This window comes from Saccopteryx bilineata, chromosome 7, assembly GCF_036850765.1.
Source record: "Saccopteryx bilineata isolate mSacBil1 chromosome 7, mSacBil1_pri_phased_curated, whole genome shotgun sequence".
In the NCBI taxonomy this organism is placed as follows: domain Eukaryota; kingdom Metazoa; phylum Chordata; class Mammalia; order Chiroptera; family Emballonuridae; genus Saccopteryx; species Saccopteryx bilineata.
Genome location: NC_089496.1, coordinates 40,915,678 through 40,942,615, shown reverse-complemented (window position 1 = coordinate 40,942,615; position 26,938 = coordinate 40,915,678). Strand labels below are relative to the sequence as shown.

Here is a 26,938-nt window from a genome sequence, read left to right as displayed (position 1 = left end):
TTCCTGGATGGGAGGGTCTGCAGGGGTCTCCGCTCCTGTTTAACTCCCACCCCCCACCCCCAGCAAGAATAGAGTATGTTTTCTCAGAGATGCTTCTGGGAATAACAATTTCTGTTTCAAAGCAGGAGGGAACTATGTATCAGATGGATTATATAGCGAAAAACCTTCTTATTGATGTTGCTTTCTAAATCTGCATTCTGATGGGTCAACCTTAGGGAAAAACACAAGCGGAAATGCATTCTGTACTCCCCTCTTTTTTTAATTCCCTATTCATCTTTTTGATGAAAATGCACTATGATTACAGGTTTCTAAGAAAAACAAGCAAACGGAGACTAGCGAAGGGGAAGTAGGGAAAGCCTACCAGCTGATTCTTATTAGGCTTGACCTGATTTCTTCAAGGTGTGGCTGATTTTTTTCTTTTCTTTTTTTTTTTTTACTCTGTGGGGTTATCATTCAGCATATTCTATTAATGTGTGCTCAGTGTGGAAATGTTGATCCAACCTGCTGTGATCCTGTCACTGATGCCTCAGTGTTAGTGGTATGGTTAGCCCCTTGTAGACGGAGCACGTCATTGTAACAAGGCAACAACCTCTGTGAGAATACCTGCTTTGTGTTGTGGGAGTGTCACTCTTGGTCAGTAGAGTCCAAACGTTGCTCTCTCCATCGCCAGCCTGTTGGCTTCTGGGAAGCGTTTTCCCACTGACAGCACCTTGAGTAAAGCTAGGACAGGCACGTCACTTTCTCCTGCCTTCTAAAAAAATCTCCTTTCCTGCCAGCACTCAGCCTGTCATAAGCACTGGATACATATCTCTGGTGAAGAAAAATTAAGAATGCTCTTCTGATCACTGGGAAGCTAGACAGCCACGTCGGGGCACCTCTCCCTGACTTCCTTACCTTTGAGGACGTCTGGAAAGATGTCCAATGCCTCTGTTCCAGGCTTTCTCTTGCAGACGTTAACAGCTTTGTAGCTTTAATAAAGAACCCTGTTATTAGCCAGCCCGGCATTTGCAGGACTGAAGTTTTTGAGGACGATCACAGAAATTTTTAGATGGTGGTCTCTCCCTGGTTTCCTGCAATTAATATACACCTAAAATTTTCTTTAAGTTAATAAACACATAAAATTTGTCTTTTTATTTTTTGTGCTGTCACGTCACAAATGGGTTAGGGGATCTATCTTATCTGCGGCTGCGCATGAGCAGCACAGGGGTAATTTTAGAAATACACCAATGCCTGGGCGCCACCACAGAGATTCGGATTCTGCGGACCCCAGTTGGGGAGCTAAGCCGCATGGGCTTTAAAAGCTCTGCCAGTGATGCTAAGAGTCAGCCAGCTGTGAGAGCCACTGAACGAGGGCACTGACTTTCATGTCCCCTTTTGCTCTTCTATGGATATCTCCTAGGTGTCTAATAGTTACAGATATGCAGTTGCCTCTGAGAGTTAAGGACTTCATCCCCTTCCCCCCCCCCCACCTCCCCTCCTCACTCCCTTTCCAGGGCTGTATGTCCTCTGGTCCCTGCCCTGGCACCTCTGCAGCCTGCAGAATTCTAAACCCACAAACCTGTACTGCTGCTCCACCCACTGAAATGGTTTTAAGAAAACAGTCAGCCCTGGCCGGTTGGCTCAGCTGTAGAGCGTCGGCCTAGCGTGCGGAGGACCCAGGTTCGATTCCCGGCCAGGGCACACAGGAGAAGCGCCCATTTGCTTCTCCACTCCTCCGCCGCGCTTTCCTCTCTGTCTCTCTCTTCCCCTCTCGCAGCCAAGGCTCCATTGGAGCAAAGATGGCCCGGGCGCTGGGGATGGCTCTGTGGCCTTCTGCCTCAGGCGTTAGAGTGGCTCTGGTCACGGCAGAGTGACGCCCCGGAGGGGCAGAGCATCGCCCCCTGGTGGGCAGAGCGTCGCCCCTGGTGGGCATGCTGGGTGGATCCCGGTCGGGTGCATGTGGGAGTCTGTCTCTCCCTGTTTCCAGCTTCAGAAAAATGAAAAAAAAAAGAAAGAAAAGAAAACAGTCAGAGGAGACAGAGGTACTGGACACACAGCTGTTTGGTTTCTCAACCCTCAGAAAGAGGAGGAGATGACAGAGTAAACAAAAGCCCATTTGGATTTTTCTCCCGGGTTCTGTCAGACTGCGAAAATCTCTGGGTGGTCCTTAGACCTCATCACCAAGGATGCTTACTTCTGTAAGAAATAATGTTGTGCAAAAGGAGAGTGCACACAACAAAATAGAAAGGGGCCAAAACGAGATTCGGAAGCCTTGGGTCCCGAACCTGGACTCCATTCATACACCAGCCTGGGACCTTGAACAAGTCATACACGAAATGATCTCGGAAGTGTATTTTGTCCTTAAAACTCTTGACTCAGAGGGATTTATATCAAGTTCTTTCCTTTCAAAATATATCCCAGAGTGAAAGAATTTTAGATCTGGAGGAGACACTAGAATTCATGTGGACAGCCTCCAGTGCCTCATGGTCATTTTATGCCGAAATCACTGTCACGTAGCCATTGCACGAGGACCCAGGCCTTTTGGTCTAACTTCATGTTACTTTGTGTTACCACCACGTGGCTTTGGCCTCCTAGAGCAGTTGGAATGTTGGTAAGGGTAGGAACTTGGAATCCAGTGCTCAGTGGCCATGCCTGGTGACGATTTAATGAGTATGTTTATAGATGTACAACCTTGTCCAGTGGGAAACTTTTCAAGTTCCTTTGAAAAAAGTATGCTACAATATTTCCAAAGAATAGCTTTGGTTTACCACCTGCTGGTAAAATCCGTGTTCAGAATACTGTTACCAAGCCCTTTGGGGATATTCAGAAGCAGTCTGTCTCTGTAGGAAAGCATCACCTTCCCCCAGGGATGAATCTCCTGCCTCCTGTCTCTTGTACCCGTCTCCGCCTGTAACTCCTTTACCATTAACTTTGCACACTGTCTCTGTACTAAAGTATCACAGTGCATTTGGAGTCGGTCAGTTTCTATATGAGCATACATTGATACCTTGGGAAAATTTAATCTCTTCATCAGATATCTTTGACTTCCTATTATGTAGACACTGTTCTAGGTCTGAGGAGACAGGAATTAACAAAATATACAAACTCCTTGCTTTCGTGGGCCTCACGTTCTAGGGAGAGAGTCTGACAAAACCAAGTAGGCAGATAAAGGATATTAAATGGTGGATGCTAAATAAACAATATCATGACAGGTTTAGGATAACTTTGGCTATGTGTCCTTAACGGTGCCGGCAGGTATGTTAATGCATTTAAAGTATTTTAGAGAATTGACGTGAAACTTCTGGTCCTATTCAACAAAGTTCAGAGCCAAAGGAAACAGACAGACTTAATTGGCAAAGAAAAGGAAGAGCAGAAGTCAGAGAAATGTGAAGTAGGTCTGCGTGCTCCAGGTGGTGCCTGCCAGCTGCAGAATCTGCATCCGTGGGAGTGTTTGACATCAGACTCTTACCATCTTGACCTGTGAAATAGCTTTCTGGGAGACAGTTCACTGGATTACATTGCCACTGTCAGCTTTCTGAAACTGCCAGTTGTACGTATTAGGCTAGTTTTGTTTGCATACATGCTAATAAAAAATATCAATGAAAGGCTAAATAAATTCCTTAGCACCGACTCCAGGGTGAGAGATGGATGTAGAGCCCCACTGCTCAGTGAAGGCTTGTTTTTCCAGATAAAGCAAAGGCTTGAAGCAGTGATCCGATCCGCAGTGACAATGAAAGTCCCTGAAGCGCTGTCGTAGGAGGCGGGGCCAGGAGTAATCGTGCTCAAGTGAGACACCGGTTTCTGCTCTGTGCTCTCCTCTTTGCACTGTGGGTTCTGTGTGTGTTGGTTTGGTTTGTTTCTTTGGCAGTTCCCATAACTTCTACCCTAATTAGTAATATGAAGAACATAGTGTATTTGCCATAAACGAGGCATTGGAAGACTTTATACATTGCTATTGACAGAGCGATGAGATCATTAGAATTGTGTAAAAATTTTCTTCTCAGTTGCCTCATTTATATGAAAGCAGAGGGCTTAGACCACGTGACGTGTGAGGTCTCTTCCAGATGTGGGAGTCAGGATTTGAGAGTTACTCAAGACGCTGCTCCATTTACCCAAACTACCTCCCCTTCTACGGGACAGTCACCCTCATTAAATGGGCAGGGAAGCTGAGAAAGAAGTGACCTAAGCTGTTTCGGAGACTAGGTGACCGTTTGAATGTGGGAATGCACTCAGGTGTCTTGCTAGCTTTGTGACTTTATTATTTTTGTCTAGTGACTAGAATCATGGGTAGAAGGCGTAAATGAAATACAAGCCTACCTTTCAGCTCTGACAATAAATCTCAAGTCAGGTGCACTGGTGCCACTGAGGAGCGATCCGATCCCCAGCACAGACCTGCTTTTGGTTTCCAGCTGTGAGCAGACCGGCCACTGGGGGAGCTGACTGCTTCAAGAAGGTTACAAAGGAAATGGGCTGTTGGAGAAGAGGTCCCCATTTCTGCCTGTGGCGCTGTGTCAGATGTCCACATGAGAAGTGATTAGAAATCAGGTTTTGACTGTGGATTTCACTTGAGGTGTTTGTTCATCTTCTGGACTAATCTATTCCCACCACCTTCGAACAGGCGCTATTATGTATGATAACAAGGGAATTGATGCTTTTACACTGCCAGTAGATTGTGGGTTAATTAATACTCTTGTTGGTAATGAAGCAAGGTGAAATGAAGTGAGACAGAACTGAAGCATAAGGTCATTAACATGTGCTGATTAATAATGGAAATGTGGAAGTTTCATTACCGTATAACCGATGGGCAAAGGAAGATATTTAATGGATAAGGCTGTAAGTGCAGTACAGCATGCTTTTCAGGGACTGTTTGGTGTCCATTTGGAATGAGAATGGGTCATTGGGATGCAGTTTTTTAAATGGCATCATTTTCGTGTTTCATCCACATGACTTCTTCCAATACTTAGAGATCAAGTATAATGAGAGCACACTAGCAACAAACTAAAATATTGTAAAGCTGTGTGAAGTTAGTTTCAAGAGGATCCACAGATAGGAGATGGAAAATAAGATATGTGAGGGGCAAGAATTACCTTAGAAATTAGGTCTTAAGTCTCTTGATTATAAGAATTTTGAAAACCTTGGGCACCTTAGCAAGAGTTTCTAGGCTTTCTTCTTTGAATGCTTTTAAGGAAAATATCAACCCCTTTCTGATGGGAGAAGGCCTTGTCCTGGAGCCTGGAGGTGAGATAGAGTCTTTGAAGGTTTTCTTCACACTGTGTTCTAAATACGCACGGGACTGCTGGTTTCTATAAAGTCAGTCCTGGTGGTGATGTTGTTCCCGAACCCAGACTCTTGTGGCCGGTGCTTCAGAAGGCCAAAACTCATCAGAGTTTGGAGTAAGGAAAAGTTTATTGATTGAGAAGGCACCAACCAAGAAGGTGGAGACCTATTGGTGACACAAACCCATCTTGCTCGCTGGACTGGGTTCAAGTTACTTAAGGGGTTGGGGGAGCAGGTGTGCGGAAGTGCTGGTGGGGCAGGTTCCAGCTGGAGGACCTTGGAACTTGACCATTTATGGTAAAGGGGCATCAACACCAGATCTTCCTGGAGAACAAGTCCTTGTCTTTAGAAAGGGTTCCAGTGTTCAAGTTTACATTATATCCTGGTTCTTTTATTTGGGGGTGGGGGGGTGGGAGGGTCAAGACTTTGGTCCCAGATGTTGCTAGAGGTCAGAGTTCTCTCCTCTGTTCATGCTTTGGCTGTGTGACTTGTGCTTTTGGTCTGTCCTCTGAAAAGCAGTTCAATGTCTCATAAAATAAGGCCCATTTTGAGCTGGTTCTGCAGTGACAATGTCCTCACACCCCTAATCGTAAGGGGTTTCCCTGTGTAAACTGCAGCCAGTATGGAAGAGAGAGAAATGAATGGACTTCTCCTTTGCTCACATGTGCACATTTTCTCTTATTTACCTTGTACTTGCTTCTCCTGTATAGCTTTTCCTCCACCTCAAACGTCCAATCTGATGCTGATACTCATCTTTTTAGACAGAGGACTGTGGAAACCTTAATATTTCTTTCTTTGTTGCTCAGTGCATTCCTTATTTCCTAGAAGGGCTGGAGAATAAAGTATTACAAGTCATATAACCCTCTAGCACATTGAGTGTTGCTGTCAGTCTGTATATGTCTTTCAATTTTCAAAGAATCAGAATATATAAAATTATAACCTATTTTTAAATATAAAATATAAAGGCACTGTCTATAAGTCACAGCGCTCACGCAGAATTATGAGGCCCTCATAGTTTTCATTTTTATTATCACATGAATAAAATATTGGCTTAAGTCTGTATTGTCTGTCAGAGGACGAAGGTTGTTTTGAAGCAGATCTTTAATATTAAACTTCTAGTTATCCTCAGAAAAAATGAATTTGAGAAAGATGACAGCTTTGTTTAGTTTTCTCTTTGGATTCCGTGTCCCTACTGTGCGCCCTTTCCGAATGAAGGTCGTCGCTCCTTCTGTTTTCTTTTCTATCTGAAGTCCCGTAATCAATCGCTGCAGCGGTTTCTCAGGAGGCTGGTGCTGATTTTTGTTCTTGTAAATGTTTTCCCCTTTTTTGCACTTGTAAAGTTTTTTCCCTTTTTTGTTCTTTTAAAAGGAAAAATTGATTTTTTGTTCCTTTCACAAGAAAATGCTCTTCTCAAATCTTAAACATTTTAAATAGATCTTATTTTCTGAGTGGGTTTTGGGTCTGTTGGCATAATTAATATCTCCCTCAGTGTCCAGCCATGTTTCCGGAAACTTGCTTAAATGTGTGACATCAGTCAGGCGCACTTGGAGCAGCAAATTGGAAGGAGCAACCTATTCTGAAATGCATGGGGACAGAAGATACTGTGTTCAAGAGTGAGTTTGACAGTCTGGTAATTTTAGCCAAACCATAGTTTTACCATAACATCAGTGACCGAATTTACTCAAGAATATTTAGGATAATGTCAAAGGGATGTAAAAACTCTTTTCTCTCTGTCTCTTTCTGTCAGAGATCTCACGCATCATCTCCCCACACAGTTGATGGATTTAAAGTGAGATCATCTGCTGTCCTTGTCTGTATTTTTAAATACTGTGACATTTTCCTCAAGCAAAATTGAGCATCCTATCAGAAGATGAAAGAGGAAAGTGATTTTTTTTTTCAGTGTAAGAGTGCCTACTTCAGACAGTCTTACAAGTGTGAGGAAGAAATGAGAGTGGATAGCAATTTGTTGATTATAATCACGGCATGTTAATCGCTCGCAGCGTGTTTCAGTCAAATTATGGCCGCATTGGAGGTGTGCATCGCCACAGAATTGCTGTAATTGACAGGCACATGTCTGAAAGGGATATATTCAGGAGCAGGAGAATTTTTGCCTTTAACATACCTATAATTGAGCTTTTCCTCATTTCATTTTGCGGCCTTTCTCATTATAACCCTCCCTCCCATTTCTCATTATCTTCATGTTCTGCCCTTGGGGCTTTCTTGTTCTACAATGGAAGCCATTCTTTCCATTCTGTTTGCAGCCTTTTGCCTTCTACTCAAGCTACCACGTGGCTGGCGTGCCTTCCCCTAAACCTCACAAACAAATGTGAAATTGGACAGCTTGTTCACTGCTGGTGAGCAGAAAGTGCAGAAAACTGAAATGTCTTATTATAATGCCCAGAATGGCTTGTTCTGCTCTAAAATGTGATGGAAACTTATTTTTAGAGCAATTCTGTATCCTCTTCTGTTTCTTTTATTTGTTTGTTTAAAAGATTTTATTAATTGATTTTAGACAGAGGGGAGAGAGAGAGAGAGAGAGAGAGAGAGAAAGGTGGTAGGGGAGGAGTGGGAAGCATCAGCTCTTAGTTGTTCCTTCCTGTATGTATGTTGATCGGGCAAGCCCGAGGTTTAGAACTTGTGACCCCAGGATTTAGGGTTGATGCTTTACCCACTGCACCACCACCATTCAGACCCTCTTCTACTTCAAAATGACTCTTCTTGATGATTCTCAGCATACAGGATTCTTGGTGAATCTTCTAATATTTAAGTCATGTAAGCATGTAAATGAGCTCGACATGATGTGAATATTTAAAGTACAAGTTAAAACTGCCTGTTGCACACCCGTCTGGATATTCCTCAGTCTATGAAGGGACATGGGTTTAGGTGAGTCGGTAGTACATAGCAGGGCTCATGATGGATCATGGTTCTAATATGAAAGCATCTCCGATTTTCCTTCTTATTACATCCCTTTCAGTGCACCTTAAATATACTTGTTCTGAGGAGAGTTTCCATAGTGCTTACAAGCAAGTTAGGTTTTTATCCCCCTAAATTTTCTTCCCGTCTTGCTTGATACCATGCATTTATTTGGTTTTTGTCTGGTAAGCTTAAAGATTGCATAAATCTAGTGTCATGTGTTTTGTAAGGAAACAAAAGGACAGGGTAAAGACAGTTCATCCTAATGTTGGATCGGGTCCCCGGAATTGGACATGCCAAATGTAGCTTCTTGGGTCTTGGTTCAGTTTGATCTGAAGTTGAAGGTGTTACAGCCCCCTACCACTGGTGACTTCTGTAGGAATATTTTAGTCAGCTCGGGTTCCGCCAGTACTGACTGGCGTAATGCGAGTGCACGTTACAGAAGTATGACAATTTTCATTATTTGACAGCCTCCCAAGGAAGCTGTTTGTTCTTTAAAAAGAAAAAAAGACACAAAGCAAATATGTCTTCATCAGAACATTCTAGAATCCACCGTAGTGAAATCAGGATACGTTCACAATCCTTTTCTCCTCTTAAATGTACTTTTTCTGCTTGTGATAATCGAGAAACTTCAGAACCAGATCACATCACTGATTGTGTATTTGAATTCCTTAAAATTTTCTATGTGTATGTATAATTGGTAATTAGGCATGGCTGCGTACAACGTAAAAACTCTGATGGTGACTTGCACGAGGTTTTAAATATATTTCTCTCTCCTATGAAAATAAAAATAGAGACATGCAGTCCAGCGCTAGTAAGGCCCGCCTTGAAATCATCCAGTACTGAGAGGTCTTCCAGCTCTTTGCTCCAGGGTCCTTAGAGTCTGACCATCATCTCAAGATAGAAGCTAGCTGGCACGATGGCCCAGGTGTCAGCCTGGAGCCAGTCAAGATAAACACACCTGTTTATCCCACAGGGCTTCTGCTTTTAGCTCATGAACCAAAACTTAGCCACAGCCATAACTAGCTGCTAGTGAAACTGGGAAATACATTGTCTGATTCTTTTTAAAAAATATCTAGGGAACAGTATGGCCAAGAAAAATCACAGTTTGATTCCTAAAGAAAGGGAAAATGACATGTGCTTTTATAAATGGAGGTTTATGTTAGTTTGTTTTGGTACTTTAGACCCTAGGACATAATTATATATTTCTGTCCCTTCAAAGAACTATAAATATATTGTGATACAAAGCAGTATGTAATCACTTTTAAAGATTATGCAGTAATTTGGATTAGCTCTTATAGTCTTCTCAACAAGTGAATATTGACAATAATCTCATGTATTCTTAACGTACAAGGTTTACTTATAAGTACCTTTCTCGTGTCTGATTTAAGTCAGTGAATTTATGTTTGAGAATCTTACATCTTCTGCTCCAAATTCTACCTGAGTTGCTAGAAATATTTCTCATAAAAAAAGTAAGCATATACTAAAAATGTTTCACATGATGGCTTATAAGAAGTTTTAAACAATAACATAAATTTAATTTGTTCTAAGAGTAGCTTATAGTATGTGGCTTATATAATTATATTCTTGGTGATGATTCCATTACATGTGCCTGTGGGTCACGTCACCATGTATCATATGATTTCAATGCTAAAGAAAGGCCTAAGGATGTTCTTAGGTATGTGAGTAGTACATTTATTTTATTTTTTTAATTGAATTTATTGGGGTGACACTGGTTAACAAAATTATACAGGTATCAGGTGCACAATTCTACAACACATCTTCTGTCCACCTTATTGTGAGTCATTCCCCTCAAGTCAAGACTTTGTCCATCACCAACAAAACTGACTTAACAGCTTCATCTGCGACAGGAAGTTTGTTGAGTGCCTTTTGCCAAAAGACAAAGCTGTCTTGGTAAATGTCAGTTAATGCATGTTTAATGGCCTTTTCCCCCTGGATACTGGGCTTCTTCTAGTTATAATTGATAACTGAAGTGAGGGACACTGTAGACTTTATCTGAAGCTGGAAACGGGGAGGCAGTCAGACAGACTCCCGCATGCACCCAACCGGAATCCACCTGGCACGCCCACCAGGGGCGATGCTCTGCCCATCTGGGGCGTCTCTCTGTTGCAACCAGAGCCATTCTGGCGCCTGAGGCAGAGGCCATAGAGCCATCCTCAGCGCCTGGGCCAACCCTGCTCCAATGGAGCCTTGGCTGTGGGAGGGGAAAAGAGAGACAGAGAGGAAGGAGAGGGAGAGGAGTGGAGAAATAGATGGGCGCTTCTCCTGTGTGCCCTGGCCGGGAATCGAACCCAGGACTTCTGCACGCCAGGCCAACACTCTACCACTGAGCCAACCGGCCAGGGCCTCGAAGTTTATTGTTTTGATTTGGGAAAGAGTGAACAAAATCAAATGTGACTCATGATTCGCAGTATCCATAATGTTTAATATGGAGAAGTTTATCTAGAAGGAAAGAAATTTATGAGTTTTTATTTTATTTTATATTTAATTTTATTTAGTGAGAGGAGGGAGACAGGGACAGACTCCTGCATGCGCCCAACTGGGATCCACCTGGCATGCCCACTGGGAGGCAATGCTCTGCCCATCTGGGGCCCTTACTCCGTTTGCAGCCAGAGCCATTTTTTAGCACCTCAGGCGGAGGCCATGGAGCCATCCTCAGCACCCAGGGCCAACTCACTCCATTGAGCCATGGCTGCAGGAGGGGAAGAGAAGAGAGAGAGAGATAAAGAGAGAGAGAGGCGAGTGGAGAAGCAGATGGGCGCTTCTTCTGTGTGCCCTCACCGGGAATCGAACCTGGGACATCCATACACCAGGCTAACCTTAAACGCCATTATGAATTTGTGAACCATCTTAACCCTTCCATGTGATTGTCAGTTCTACCTTCAGAGGAGCAGATTGGCTGACCTCTTATAGCTATTTGCTCATGCTAGGTGTTCACCAGACAATAAAACAAAATAAGATTTGAGTAGGAGCAGAGGCACTTCAGCGTGCTGGCACATGGATAGAAACAACTCCATCGGGGCGTCTTTGGTAATTTAAGAACTATGAAAAGACCAAGTGCCCATCTGTATCTGTGGCGCTTCACCCAGGGTTCCGGGACTTTCCTGCACTCCCTTTCCCAGTCCAGTATAGACTGTTTGGATCCACAGCCTCAGGAGGGCATAGTGCAGTGAATGAGACACAGCTGGGGCTAAGCCACCTGGGCACCTAGGCCCCTTCTGTGTTAGCTTGCAATAACTCGGTGACTATCCCCCTGACTTACCTCAGTGTCAGTGTCATCATCCTCAGAAGAGAGAGAAGACTGACCTCCGAGGGTGAATATGAGGAGCACAGACCATGGGGGTCAAGCTCATGATGCAGAACACAGTATGTGGTCATTAAAGAGTGGCCGTCATGATTATTTTCAAATAGAGCGGCTACTGTCTTCTTTCCCTACTTTCCTCATTGCCATCCAAAGCGACCACTGGCCTCCTGGTGTATAGGGAGAAATAGGTGAAGTGCAAAGCAAATTTGGAGCCTGTAGGGCTGAAACAAGTGTTGAATAGTGATGGTGGGCAGGGTTTGGGATGTGGACGTTTGCTCAGACATTCACATGAATGGAACATTTATCAGCCTGGGTTTATAGGCTGCTTGAGGTGGCCCTTGAATGATCTCACAAATCAAATTCCAAACCCCTGCAGAAGTTGAGCTCATATCTTACAACTGTGTCTTCTTCATGGTAGTGGGTACAGTGCTCAACCATAAGTAATTGGTCTTCAGTGGTGACCATACCTTTCTTGTGACCCAAAACCACAAGTCTCCCTCTCACCTGTGTGAGAAAGAAAGCAACTCTGTGTTATTGATGAATTGACTGTTCAAGACACCAGAACACAAAGGCATGCCTGCCGTCCACCACTGGTTGAAATATTTGTCCTAGAAATACTTTTAATCAGAGGCTAAGTGTTAGAGTAAATTTTCCTGTACTGGAAGTTTTCAGTGTGGGTAAGATCTTATGCCAGGTTGTTGACAAAGAGCCCTGGTTGTGTTTAGTCACGTTCACTTTAAATTAGTAAGTTCGTGTAATACCTTTTAAACGTGGCTATATCTAGCTATTGTGCTGATTCTTAGCTTTAAAATAAACAATTGACCATCCATTGCTAAACTTTAAGGGAAATTGCTTCTCTCTAGTATTTCTAGCATTTGTTAACCAGAAACAAAAATAAATAAAAATTTTACTTGTCTGAAATTCAGTGCTAATAATTCACAACGATCAGGGGGAAAACAACTTCAGGATTGTGATACATTTCCAGTTTTGAAAGAAAGCTGATAGTAGATATTCTTCCTGTGTGCCGCTGGACAGATAAAATACAACTCGTCCTAAGTTTATTCAAGTGTCAGAGTTATTGCTTGAAATAATCATGCCCCAGACTTCTAATGTAAGATTTAATGTTTAAATTGTTTTTCTCACTTATTACCTGAAATCTTAGCATGGTTAATTGGCAAGCCCTTAGGAGCCCAATTTGTATCATCAGAATGCATTATATGATGTTAATCATACAAGATGGAGCAACCCAGAGAGGTCAGTTATGTTCAGCTGAGTGAATCTCACAATTAATTTCTGTTGGTACATGCGGGCAGATTGGTATTGAAGGCTACGTACCCATAGCAATTCCCACGTTCTAATCTGCACTGTTAAATAAAATGATACTTGCATTGATCATGAAGAAATTTTTCCTCCCGGCTCATTTGTGAGAGCAACTGCTGTTGCTAATCACTAAGCCACACAGTTACCGTAAGAGTCTTTGGAGGGAAACAGTGTGATAGATGGTGTGAGAGCTGATTATCAGAAGATCCTTAGTTCCTCTTGGCCTAACGAGAGTACGCCACTACCAGTTACCAAGGGGCCTCTCTCTAAAGCTGTCAGACCAGGGACCATCCACATGCCAAATCTAGTCGCCTTTGATTGCCCCAGCTCATGAAACTCCTTCCTGTCCCTTTTTTTTGACACCCAAAATCTGCTCTGTTCTCCAGGACTTCTTTCTTGTTGGCTTCTATTCCATTTGTGTCCCCAATTCTCCTATTTCTTTCTTCTCCTTCCCCTTCCTCAGCTCACCTTTCTGCTGCATCTACCCCAGCTCCACCCTCAGACCCGTGCTTACATCTGTCCAGCTCTGTACCCAATAATTCTTGTTTCCCCAGCCATCGTCTTCCTCCAGTAGCTCGTCTTCCTCCAGGAGCTCCCGCGGTCAACCCAGCCCCCGTCAGCAAGCTCTGGTTTCTGCTGGGTTTGCCCAACAGCTTCACTGCAACCTAGAGAGCTCGAGCTCATGGTGTTTAAAAGTAAACGCAGCCTCTCTTCTTTTATTCTTCACCCAGTGTGACTTCCTGACACAGACACAAGCTGTGTCTCCTGTCACTGCTCCCCTTGAAAATCTCCCTTCGGCCCCCTTGTCCTGTGGAGGGAGCCCCAGCCTCCTTTGGCCGGCGCAGGCTCAACGTCCCTCTAGGAATTGACTCCAGCCTACTTTTCTAGCTTTACTGTGTAGTTATGCCATGTGATCGCTTCCGTTACTGTTTCACAGTCCTACCGTGGACCAAGTCTTATAAACTCACACGTTCAAACACAGTGAACACGCACGAGTGAAGCCAGCCAGGGCAGATCTGTGATAAACTGGATCGTGCCCCCCTGCGGAAGATCAACTCAGCGCTAAACCATGGCTAACGTGTGAGATGTGAGCCTGCTGTTACCAGACCTTCTGATTCTTAGATATTGTCATCTAGAAAAAAAAATCCTTAAGGACTGAGCAAGGCGTGGAGGTCACGTGCCTGCTGTGACTGAGCCGCAGACACACCCACACACACCACTTTGCTCACGTTTTCTTCACCTCTTTCTCCGCCAGCTCTTGGAAGTTCAGGGGCCATCTCTCACGCCACCTGTTTGGTAAGACCTTCCCTGGCATATTGGCATCTTTCCTTCCTGCCCCGTGACATGTATGGTTGGTGCTGCGTAGTCTTACTGAGTTCACTTCATGGGGCTGCTTGTCTCAGCTCCCTGACTCGTCCTGAGCTGGAAGCCATGGGCCGCTCCTGCGCTTTCCTGCCTCTCGACTCCCGATCCCTTTACGAAAGTCTTCTATTAGACAGTTCTCAATACTCAGTTTTTGTTGGTTGATTGGGGGGCTCTTGAAGCATTGGGACAGGATCAAAATATCATTTTATGAAAATAAAGAGCAGGTAGTATTTTTCGAGTGCCTTTACATATGTCCTGTGTCCTGCCAGATGCTGTGGATACACTATATAATCCTGACTACAGGTATGCTCGGTGTGGGTGGGACACCCGTTCTACAGGCCCCGGGAGGGTATGGTTACTGTGTCTAAGGCTACCCAGGTAGAAATCTGCTTCCCTTTGACTCTTCACACTGTTTGCTCAGCTTCCCAGCAGGCGTGGCAGACCCGTGCATGAGCCCCAAGTCGGTTCTAAAGATTATTGTGCCTAGATGCTGAGAGCAGCTGAGTATGCTGGGACAACAGGAGCTCTTAGGGCCTGTCACCTCTCTTACTGCCAGGGTGACCTGCAAACATGACCCTCTGTGTGGAGAAGATCAGCAAATACTGTGTTCATTACTCCGTGATCCTTCTAGTGGCATTTTTAAAAGGCAGCATGTGGAATGTAATGTAGCTAAGAACATAATAACTGTTGTATTCAAATCATTCTTTCCCAAAGAAAGAAAGATGGGATTCCCACGCCAAATTTTAAAAGTTAAAAATGACAACGAATTTCATTATTTGAAGAGTGCCACCCAAAGCCCTGTCTGTGGTTAGTTCCTGTCATTTTTAAAGGCTGATTTTTAAGGTTTTTATGTAGAAACAGCATGAAGTAATAAGCATTTCTTGCGAAATCAGTATGGAAAAATAAGATTTGATAGTTTTAGAATGGCTAAGCAATACTCTGGTGCCATGGTAGAAATATAAGCTGTGGTGGACAGCGGCACTGGAAGCCGTTCACATGACCTTCAGAAACAGAAAGAAGCATAGCTTTTAACGATGCAGCACTTTAACCTGTGATGCAAACATGGACAGGAACATTTTTGTGTGCATGCTTAATCAAATTACATGGTACCCTTCAGCACCGCTTCTCACAAAATAATGCTAAGTTGTAACATTCCAGGGCCAGCAATGGGCCCTTTCAAGTGCGAAGCTTTTCTTGGCTCCTTGAAATAAAGGTTAAGTCAAACATATTTTAGAGTGCCTTAAATTCCAGGTGAAACAAAACTGCTAACAGGACTTTAGGGAATAGGAGTTAGTTCAGAAATGTTGCGTATTCACGTTACCTTACTCAAGTTAAATGGCTGCCATAGGCAGCTGCCTGTCAAAATTCTTCTCCTTCGCTTTCTTGGTAATTCCCTTTAACAGGTGAGTGGTTTCATTATTACAGTGCATTTTGCTTATGAGTGTTGAGAAATAACAGAAGTAATTTCTCTTAATTGCTCCTAAGTAACCCTATACTCCTTATGATTTCTAGACTTTAGGGTTTATTTTTGTGGCTTTTTTTTTTTTTTACTGAAAAACAAAAGAAAAAAGAAGCATTAAGCTTAGAGCTTTTGGAAGCATTCAGCTCAGCTCCTCTAATTTGATTGCATTTATGTAATAGAACCCTACAAAAAAGGTCTGAATCAAACCAATTACTATTTCACTGTGACACAATGCTAGGAGGCTCTTACACTTGTGTTTTTCAGAAATAAAATGGAAATTATTAGTGCTTGATATTCTTGAAATGAGACAGAGACAATATTTTAATTTTTACAGAAAAGAAAAATACATTCAAGTAAAACCAAATGAAAATAGATAATTCTTATGCCTTAAAAATTAAAAGAGTAACAGATGATAAGTCCTGTATTAACATCATACTTTTAAACTACAAGAGTATTTTTATTAAGATTTTATTTATTGGTTTTTACAGAGGGGATTGGGGAGTAAGAAGTATCAACTCACAGTTGCTTCACTTCAGTGGTTCATTGCTTGCTTGTTTATACCTTGACCAGGTTAGCCCAGGGTTTGGAACCTACGACCTCAGCATTCCAGACTGACTCTCTATCCATTGTGCTACTATAAGCCAGGCATATTTACTGTATTTTAAAAAGCCACTACAGCCCTGGCCAGTGGGCTCAGCGAAAGAACATCGGCTTGGCATGTGGAAGTCCCAGGTTTGATTCCTAATCAGGGCACACAGGAAAAGCGACCATCTGCTTCTCCAGCCCTACCCCCATTCCTCTTCCATAGCCATGGCTCCAGTGGTTTGAGCAAAAGTTGGTCCAGGGCACCGAGTATGGTTCCATGGCCTCGCCTCAGGCACTGAAATAGCTCAGTTGCCAAGCAACGAAACAGTGGCTCAGACGAGTAGAGCATCGCCTGATAGGGGGCTTGCCGGGTGGATCCCTGTTGGGGCACAAATGGGAGTCTGACTCTGCCTTCCCGCCTCTCATTTAAAAAAAAAAGCCACTACAGACCTTGGCTTGTTGGCTCAGTGATAAAGCATCGTCCTGGCATGTATATGTCCCAGGTTCAATTCCCAGTCAGGGCACACAAGAGAAGTGACCATCTGCTTCTCCACCCCCTCTCCCTCCCCCTTCTTTCTCTTTCTCTCTCTTCCCCTCCTGCAGCCCTGGCTCGAATGCCTTAATTGGTTCGAGCACATCAGCCCCAGCTCCTGAGGCTCCGTGGAGCTCCCTCTCAGGCACTAAAAATACCTTGGTTGTGAGCATGATGGGCAGAACATTGGCCTCAGACAGCACAGTCAGGCATCTGTCTTTGTATCTCCCCTCCTCTCACTTGGAAAAGAAGAAAAAAAATAAAATACAAAAGCACTACAAAGAGGCATTTTTTTATTTTGGGGTAGGGAGGGTATTCCCAAAAGAATGGCTGAACTGTTCTGTCAGTGATGAGCCAAGAACTTGGGACTAGCTTTAGTGATTGTTTTTTTTGTTTGTTTTGTTTTTTCTTTTTTTTGTATTTTTCTGCAGCTAGAAACGGGGAGAGACAGTCAGACAGACTCCCGCATGCGCCCGACCGGGATCCACCCGTCACACCCACCAGGGGCGACGCTCTGCCCACCAGGGGGCGATGCTCTGCCCCCTCCGGGGCGTCGCTCTGCCGAGACCAGAGCCACTCTAGCGCCTGGGGCAGAGGCCAAGGAGCCATCCCCAGGGCCCGGGCCATCTTTGCTCCAATGGAGCCTTGGCTGCGGGAGGGGAAGAGAGAGACAGAGAGGAAGGAGGGGGGGTGGAGAAGCAAATGGGCGCCTCTCCTATGTGTCCTGGCCGGGAATCGAACCCGGGTCCCCCGCACGCCAGGCTGACGCTCTACCGCTGAGCCAATCAGCCAGGGCCTAGTGATTGTTTTAATGAACAGACTTTCAAAGAAAAATTTTTTGTATATTGATACACAGAGTTAGGAATCAAAACAAATACATATTTTTATTAAGAATTTAGTGCATATGGCAACTATGAATTTGTTTATATGAAAGATGCTTTTATACACAAAGGTACTTTTCTGCCTAGTCTTAAATTACTATTACTTAAGCACTACATAATGTAATGGATAATTATAGTATTTTAATATGGATGCCAGTGGGTTTGCTAGTCGTTCTAAATGGCTATTGTTTTCTAATAGTCTTCAGAGGATCATTTATATAGCCATTGTAGTTCCAAAAATATCTTTAAATACCCATTGGATGGCCTTTTCTAAAGCATGGCTATTACAATATGCGCTTTTATTTGAAGTGTGTCATTTTGATTATATCACTCAATTATTTTCATGTGCAGAGAAAAAGGTCAATGCTGAAAAGGAATAAAGGGAAGCTCTTTTCATATAGAAAATTTTCACAGCAATATGGTAGCTAACGAGAGAAAGGTTTGAGTTAGGAGTATTGGGCATCTGTTCTAGTCTTTATTGTGGTTAGCCATTCTATTCATTATGATTTTAGCTGGAAATGTTTTTATACAGCCTTATTGTTTTTATTTAATTAATATTTCTGTGGCAGAGAGATAATTAGGTAAATGCATTGAATATTAAATACGATGGTAACTTTGGGGAAAATAAGCATTTCTGGGTCAAAACCCTTAACAAAATATTGTCGAATGTGAGCCGAATTGAATCAAGCATTCAGATTGGTTTGCCAGTGCCCACCCAGACTCTCACAGTCACTCAGTTCATTATCTAAGGCTGTTCCAGGATGGAGTGGCTGGTTGTGTCAAAGTAAATGGTGTTCTTTTTAATCCCAGCTACTAATGGAGTAAATCTTGATTAGAGAGAATCATTCCAACCTCATTCAATTAGCTAAATGTAAGAACATCCCTAAGAGTCTGAACCTGAATGTCACATCAGGCATTTTACATGCTGGATGTGCACGGCTCCCGGTGGTTTCTGTATGCGGTAGGCTTCGATCTAAAACAGATCCTAGGCTATCTGTATCTATCATTGAATGCAAAAAAAAAAAAAATCAACTTCTAATCAGACCAGAGAAACTGAGGATCTTCATCAATTATATTTAGTACAGAAAAAAATGTTATGATTTGTGAACAGTACTGTTCAATATATGATAGTATGCAAATTGTATTCCAGAATATCTCAGGGATTCAAACATTATGCCATTGTTTGATTTTAATTTAAACTATTTAAGAACCTTAATGAAAGACACAGAAAGTTTCAAGTGTATATATATTTCAAATTCTTCATTAGGGTGACCAGCGATAAATTTTTGCTTCCAGGTCAGCAAATTTAGGGCACATCTTCAAATAAAGCTTCTCCGGCCTTTTTGTACACAGATGTAAAACTTCTGAAAACTTGAGTAGAGAGATCCTAGGCCTTCCATGAATGTAGGCTGTGTGTGGCCCCCCACACTGAATTGTCCAACCAGCCACATCCCCACTGTTTTCTTGTACTGGACTTAATTTATGCTCAGCAAGGCCCAGGTACATGGGTTTGAGAACTTGCTTTTGCCACTAAGACATGGGTTTGAGTACTTGCTTTTGCCACTAAAGCTACAGTTAGACGAGTGACTGTTCACGTGTTGCAGTGTGATACCACGTTATAAGTTTAGTCTTATTTTACATTTTAGGTGCTATTTGTCCAAATTATTTTTTAAGAAGGAATATTGTTACTTATCTAAAATAAATCAATATCTTTGAAAAATATTCCCTTAATATCCTTGTTGTTATTGCTGAACATGACCATTGACAGCCAGACACCTGTGTGGATCAGGATCATCTTAACATTCTGCAACACAAACAAACCACAGAAATTAATTAACCCCTGCAGCTGATACAGGACTGTAGATGGCATCCCTGACCTCCTTTGTCAGAGTTTTGTGTTTGTAAACATAGCCTTGTTGTTTTGCATTGATCACCTTTTAAAGTAAATGACACTGGTTATTTCTCAAAATTCTGAAATTTTTTTCCAGTCCTCAACATGCAGTGGTAGAGTTCTTTACTGGGCAATTCTTTCTGCCTACCCATTTACAGTGTAGAGATGTCAGAGAGCATAAAAGTTCTTGAGTATACAAGCCCACTATTCTTATAATTTACTGTTATTTCAAATAACTAAGAATTTGATGTCCAGAATGCAAAAGATAGGAAAATGAGATCATATAGTAAGTTGAATCTCAAGTTAAAGGGTTTAGCTAAAGACAACTCGGGCCAAAGCTCTGCTTGTCTTCTGCTTATAATCTTTCCTGTCAGTTTGGAAGCTACATTTGAGGTCAGCGTTTGCCAGATAAGCAGTTCCACATTATATGTAAGCTGTGCTTTTCAATGAACACTCAAGGCAAAGAGGCAATAAAAATGGAAACTGTTCTTGTTGGTTAAAGAGATAGAAGAGGAATTAGGAGGGAGCATGGATTTAGCCCTGTCTCTCTTCGCAGCAGTCAGAAAATCACTCACCACTTTACCAACTTATCACAGATAAATTTGAGAGATCAGGGTGAATGGCCTTGGAACCTGATGTGTGTCCCCTGGGTTTTATGATCCGTTGTTCTTGCCCTAGTCTTAGGTTAATGGCTTTAGAAAGCACTAATCTATTAGAACACGCAGACTTCATTCCCTGCAGAACTGGAATGTATACCTCGGAAATATTATAACATTTATTTCTAAAAGCACCTGATTGTTGATACATTGGTCTTTCCATAACATCTTTACCCACAGATATAAATGATGTTGCCGGGGCAGGGGTGGGGAGAAAGACAACAGAGGTGTATGTTTAGAGTCTTCTGATAAATGAGGCATTTTGTATAAGGAGTTTTAAAAATCTTAACTGTCCTGAAGAATGTATTCTGTGGCTGAAATTCTCCTACCTGACCTCCCCCACTCCCCCCAAGCAGGTGTGTTTCTGACCTCCACTGTTCTGGGCCTAGATGAGCAGTTGCCCCATTATCACTGCTTCGCTGACCTCGTGACCGTTTTCCTCTCTCTGCAGAGACTCTCCTTGATGACTTCCTTCTCACGTACACCGTCTTCATGACAACTGACGACTTGTGCCAGGCGCTGCTGAGACAATATCCTTCACTCGCTTCGGGAGGCTGTGTCGCCTTCCTGGCAGGCAGATGTCTCACCTTAGGAATTAACTGCCTTTCCTAATTTACTCAGCCCCCCGGCAGAGTACCAGAGTACGGGTATGTTCGATATTAATGCAGTGATAGCCCAGGTAAAAGATGAGACGAGACAGACCAGACCGGGGGGGGGGGGGGGGGGGGGGGGGGGGGGGAGCCTGGAAGCGCAGCTGTTTTTTCTCGTTCTAGATTGTACTGTTTATTATGTTTTCTTCATACCTGTGTCCCAAGACTGTGGTTATCTGGAGGCAAATTTGGCCCGCTGGGTAAGCCCCGGAGTCAAGAGGTTGAGTGAACTGGCAATAAGTGAACTTATATGATAATTGATCTGTTGGTGCCAGGCCACTTGGGCGGGAAAGTGTACGTACCTGGTATCAGGTTTCTGGCCAGTGTCCCAGGGGATTCAAGCCATTCCCCCACGTGGGAGGTCTAACCACCCCCTGGAGTCAACTGTGGTCTTTTCAGAGCTTTGTCAGGGCGTGCTCTCTTGGAGTGATGGATGTGATTAGAAGGTTAATGACCAGTGAAGGAAGCTTTATGATTTCTACACAAAGTAGAAAAGACACAACAGATGAAAGGCCAAAGAGCCAAGCCAAGAAAACTGGCTCAGTTCTCCGAATGGACTTCTTGCCTCCCTGGGCTCACTGAGCATTCTGGGTGTTTATTAAACCAAACTGAAGGTTCCATTCGAGCCCACAGGAACGTTTTTAGGAAGATCATTTTGTTTTGTTTTGTTTTGCATTTGCTTAATTGTATTGAGCTCTAGCAATGACCTTGGTCATATTCTTTTCCTGTTAAGGAATGGCTTCATTTCTCCCCCTCTTTAGCTTAAAATAATACTTTCAAACTTTGTAAAGGATATAATCTCTCTTAAAGGATATGTAAACTAGAAACAGTGATCACTTTTTAGTGCTTTACTCTATCGTGTGGCCTCTACAGATATCCTAAAACTTTTTAGAACCAGTTCATAAAACTGATAGTTTTGAATTTGGAAAGTTTCAAAACAGACTTCTTCCACGGCTTCTAAGCAGGGTGTTACTAAGAAATTTAGCTATAATTACATGGTTTTCAGTTTCTCCTTTAAAAGCGTTTTGGGGGAAAAAGAATCTATGACCTAATTTCTTCTATATTTTAATGCTGACATATTTCCAAAAGAATTACTGTCCATTAAATAATACGGTTTGTTTTATAGCAATTACATGCCTTCGAACTATTGTTTTAAAATATGATCCTAACATAATTTGTGATTACCATTGAGTAAGTTAATGCCTCATAGAAATGCCCTGAAGAATCTCTAAAACTTTCCTTGACTATAATCATGTTTTGACTAAGAAATTTAGTTCAAATTCTTATTAGACTTTTACTAGTAATCAAAACCCATGAAATACAGAACGTTTTAAGCCAGGCATCTTTTTATTTGACTATTTTGATATATTTGCAGCCTCAGCCTTTTATGGAATAGTACTAACCACAAACAAAAATATGGCATCTATATTTAATCAGAGATAGTTTGATGTACATCTTAGTGAAGATGTCTTTTATACCCTACTGCAATCACATTCTAAGGAATGGTCCAAGTAATTTTTTGTTTTTGTTTTAAAACATCATTTATAGATTAAGAGCCATTTGTGCTATGCTGAGATATCTTAGATGGACATTTTTCTTGTGATAGAATTTAATACTTTCAGCTTTTGTCATCATAAAGAGCATTATTTAAGCTCACAGCCCTAGGTGGGCTAATGTTCACTGTATTGCACTGAATACCTTCCCATTATTTCCCTGCCCTCCCCCAACTAAATTTATAAATCAATATAATTTAGCAGGAGCAAAGCGTATGAGTATACATTTGAATGTGCCCTGATACAGAAAACAATAATATGAATGTAAATTTAATCAGTAATTTAAAAATATGTCTTGTAGAGAAGAGAACATGATTATGCAAATAAATGATAGTAACTGTGAAGGACGTAGAACTGCTGAAATTCCAGTTCCAAAAATTGCTTTATCTTGCAGGCCCATAATTGTAGAACGTATATGCAGCCATCATAAAAAGCTTATTTACCTCTTCACCTCCATCCTTGGACCTAAAAGCAAGAAGTAGTTAGTATTTCTTAATTTTCCAGATTTTCTTTACATCAGTGAAGCCATGATAGGGCAGGCAAAGAAGACAAGGACATTTGCATAAATGGAAATAATGTGAGGTAAAGCTTTATATTTTGCCTTTCAAGAGAAAAACTAGAAGAAATGGATACTTTAACATAGTCTTTGCATGTTTGCTGAGTTAATTTCACCAGTAGAAATTAAAGAAATCAGTTGGCCATAATGTATTTTTGCAGGTTTGAGAAACAGTGACTGAATTATATTTTAAAATAGTTATACAGACTGATATAGAATCTGTTCCTCTTTTGCAATTATATATATATATATATACACACACATATCTATATATAGATATATCTATAGATATAGATATAATATAGATATATGTAGACAGATATCAGCATTAAGGAATACAGACACCTGTCCATCAACCCCAAAGCCTACCTGTGTTTTGTGTCATAGCATTTCCTATTCCTATTTAACCTTCCAAATGTGTCCAAATACTCAGAAATAATAATTTTGGGAACAAAAACACTAGATTGGTTTGGAACACACCACACTTCTGGCTCATTTCTCAGATTTTAAGCGTGTTGCCTCTGAGGTTGTTATTTTTAATAATTTTAGCAACATAGTTAACACATGGTCATTAAGCCAGTTCTAATTTCTATACAAATTAGAAAATGCTTGTAATAACAATTCACATCCTCTGAAATCTCTTTACCTGGAGAAGCCACGGTTGACTGTGAGTTATCTTTCCACGTAATGGAATTATTTGTATAAATAAGTATAGTTAGTAGAAATGGATCATCCTAACATGCTTTTTCCTTGCTTTCCTACTCAACGATACATTGGAAGTGTTCTCTGTGGGTAAATGTACTGCTTGACCATGGGCTTAATGGCTGCAGAATAGCCCGTTAAATGGTTATGTAAATGACTTTTGCAAACTATCCTCAATGGTTAAAGCATTTAGGTCATTCATATTTTTTTTCTTTTTTAATTCCAGTGAAAATGAACATTAGCAATCTTTTTTATTTATCTTTGCACATTTATCCGGTCCGGTTTTTCCCCCCCAAGTAAATTCTTAGGGGTGGGCATTTGAAAAATGTCACAGTTATGCTTCAGAAATCTGTGCTTATCTGGGGCTCCTTTAGAAGTAAGTCACTGGTTTCACAGAATGTGATTCTGAGGATCAAAGGCTATCATCTGGCCTAGCTGTCTTCTAACTTCTATGGAAACAGCATCCGCCTACATAGTGTGGCCAGATCTCTCGCAGCCGCCCTTGAAATTAATGGGCCACCTAGTGTCTCTTTGAGGTAGCATTAACCTGTGCCACCTGTGGACCTGTGTCAGCAGCTGTCAATGCAATCATCCAGCCCTCATCTTCATGGCCTGTCACCAAGTGTATGTCAGTCATTTCACTGGCTTTCCTTTTGCTCTTTTCAGTACACATGTTTTGGTCTCCCTGCACCTGTTCTTGTCTTCCTGCATGCTTAGATAGATGAAGACCCTTTAGGAAATATGATTCAGCAAGACTCAGTGGGTCTCTTCAGACTTTTGTTTCAACAATACAATGTGCTTTCTTAACCACTTGCACCTATTCTGCTAAGAAGTATCAAGGCAAAGAAGAGAGCTCCGATGTTCCCTGTCGGAAGCGGAAGGTCTTACATCTTGTTTCTCAGTGGATCTCTCTGTACAAGGACTGGTTACATGAAGATGAACATTCAAAAGTGTTTTTAAAGGTAATGTAAAACTTCCAGGTCTTTGATAGAAGATGATTGATTTTGGTTTTAGTTATGCATTTTTTTAAATTATGATAGATTTTTTTTTATTTATTCATTTTTAGAGAGGAGAGAGACAGACAGAGTGGGAGAGAGAGGAGAGAGAGACAGAGAAAGAGAAGGGGGGGAGGAGCTGGAAGCATCAACTCCCATATGTGCCTTGACCAGGCAAGCCCAGGGTTTCGAACCAGCGACCTCAGCATTTCCAGGTCAGCGCTTTATCCACTGCGCCACCACAGGTCAGGCCAGTTATGCATTTTTTTAAAATCTCATTTTTGGGTTGCAGTCCCTAATATTCTGTGATTCAAGCAAAGCATTAATTTGTTTTGACTTCTAAGGCCTGATACTCCTTATATAGATTTTTAAATTCTAAAGAATACATTACAATAAAGTATAAATGGCAAATTTTATATTCACTAATTCGATGTTATTTTATATACGTCATGGCAAGTTGGATTGCAAATAAAATAATTAAGGAAGGTAAAATAACACATACTTCAAAACTTAATAGTATTTAATATGTTAAAGTTTATAATAAATTTGAACAAACCAATGTCATATATACAATATTTGAATAAAACATTATCATTTAAAAACTATAAAAAATAAAAATAAAATAAAAACTATATTCATAATATTTACATTATGAAAATTTTTCAGGATTTTAAGTAATAATAACATGTAAAATAGATGTTAACCTAGATTTACATTTGGAATTAGATAAACTCATAGGTTTTCCTAGTCAATAATAGGCTGCAACATCTTGTCACCACAGATGATTCTCTGGAGGTGATTTTAGCATTGGCTTCCTTTGGCCACCACAGCCGTATCAGCTGTGCAGGGTAATACAGAGGGGTAGAATGGAATTTGAGCAGGGACGAGTTCTGTTTCAGAATAGCACATGTCTAAATTGCCTCTGCCTTTCAGGAAGTAAACCAGTTTGAATTCAGAATTCAGTTATCATTTAGACATCCAGTTAAAAACTATTTAACCAGCTCTTTGACTAAACTAACGTTATTTCAAAACAACTGAGTAATTTATTTTAAGTGATTTTTTTTTTTTACTCCCAGATATTTATGTGGATATCATTTTTTAAAATATAGAATAGGCATGGACATCTGCAGTGTCCAGCCAGAGACCTCTCAGTTTCCAGCATGTCCCACCCACAGTCTCTAAGAAGAGCTGCAAGAAAGCCCTGGCAGCTGAATGAGGGGCAGGTGGGGGAAGGACGCAAAATCCCCACAGGGTCTCACTGGTACTTGGGGTAACCTTTCCCTGCCTTATCCTGGATTCCGCCAATTTTCCTGGGCAGGTTAACTGTTATGTGAGTCTAAGTCCTCTCAATAGGCATTAAACCAATTCAACTGCCATTTTTCTCCCCCCCCCCCCAGACCATATACAGAAACGTACTGGATGATGTATATGAGTATCCAATACTTGAAAAAGAATTGAAAGAATTTCAAAAAATACTTGGAATGCATCGTCGTCAGTAAGTATTTTGAACATTTTGAACCTGAGATCCATCTTGATTCCTTACCTTTTCTAGCTGTAAATTGTGTGTTTTGTTTTTATATCTCAAAGTGAACACACACTAAATCAAGCTTATCGACCATTTTTTTAAAACCTATTCTGATACAGGAGAAACAGACTGAGCCGTGACAGTGTGGGTGCGTAAACACAACCATTTAACAAATAAATGATTCCTTAATTTTAAACGTGTAAATATTTAGCTTGTCATTTTGGGGGCTCGCAGCTATCGCTAATGGAATAGAAAAAAATGTTTTATAAATAGGTCCCAGCAAGTCATGGAACATTTATAAGCTCAATTTTATGGACTCCCCGAGGTTTCTTTTATCAATTTAGAAAGATGAAAGGAAACAATTTACTCCATGACTTTCAGTATACCCCCCAAGTAGCTATCATAAGGCTTTTAAATCGCCAAAACTTGACTTTACCCTGATTACACGAGTTCTCCTGATTCACTTTGGTAAGTGAAACATCAAGTCATTATTTGGTTTTCAGGTATTGCTGCAAAGTTAATCTGGAGGGGGAACTTGTCCTTAGCAAACAGGGCAGCACATCTGGGAAAGGTGCAGTGTGACTGCTTATTTAGCTGCCTTAACAACCATCATTTCATCTAAACTCTGTCGATGTTTGAGAAACCTAGCATTTCTTTTTTTTTTTTTTTTTTTTGTATTTTTCCGAAGCTGGAAACTGAGAGGCAGTCAGACAGACTCCTGCATGCGCCTGACCGGGATCCACCCAGCATTCCCACCAGGGGGCGATGCTC

General features: G+C 41.7%; 1 protein-coding gene across 3 annotated transcripts in view; it reads left to right on the top strand.

Moving 5' to 3' along the window:
* RAPGEF5 (Rap guanine nucleotide exchange factor 5) overlaps positions 1-26,938 on the top strand; it is a 225,046-nt gene that overhangs the window by 158,810 nt on the left and 39,298 nt on the right. For all 3 annotated transcript variants that reach the window (XM_066239513.1, XM_066239511.1, XM_066239514.1), the window contains exons 12-14: positions 20,638-20,716; positions 24,465-24,609; positions 26,040-26,137. In XM_066239513.1, coding sequence (XP_066095610.1) covers positions 20,638-20,716; positions 24,465-24,609; positions 26,040-26,137 — 322 coding nt within the window. The remainder of the gene's footprint in view (positions 1-20,637; positions 20,717-24,464; positions 24,610-26,039; positions 26,138-26,938) is intronic.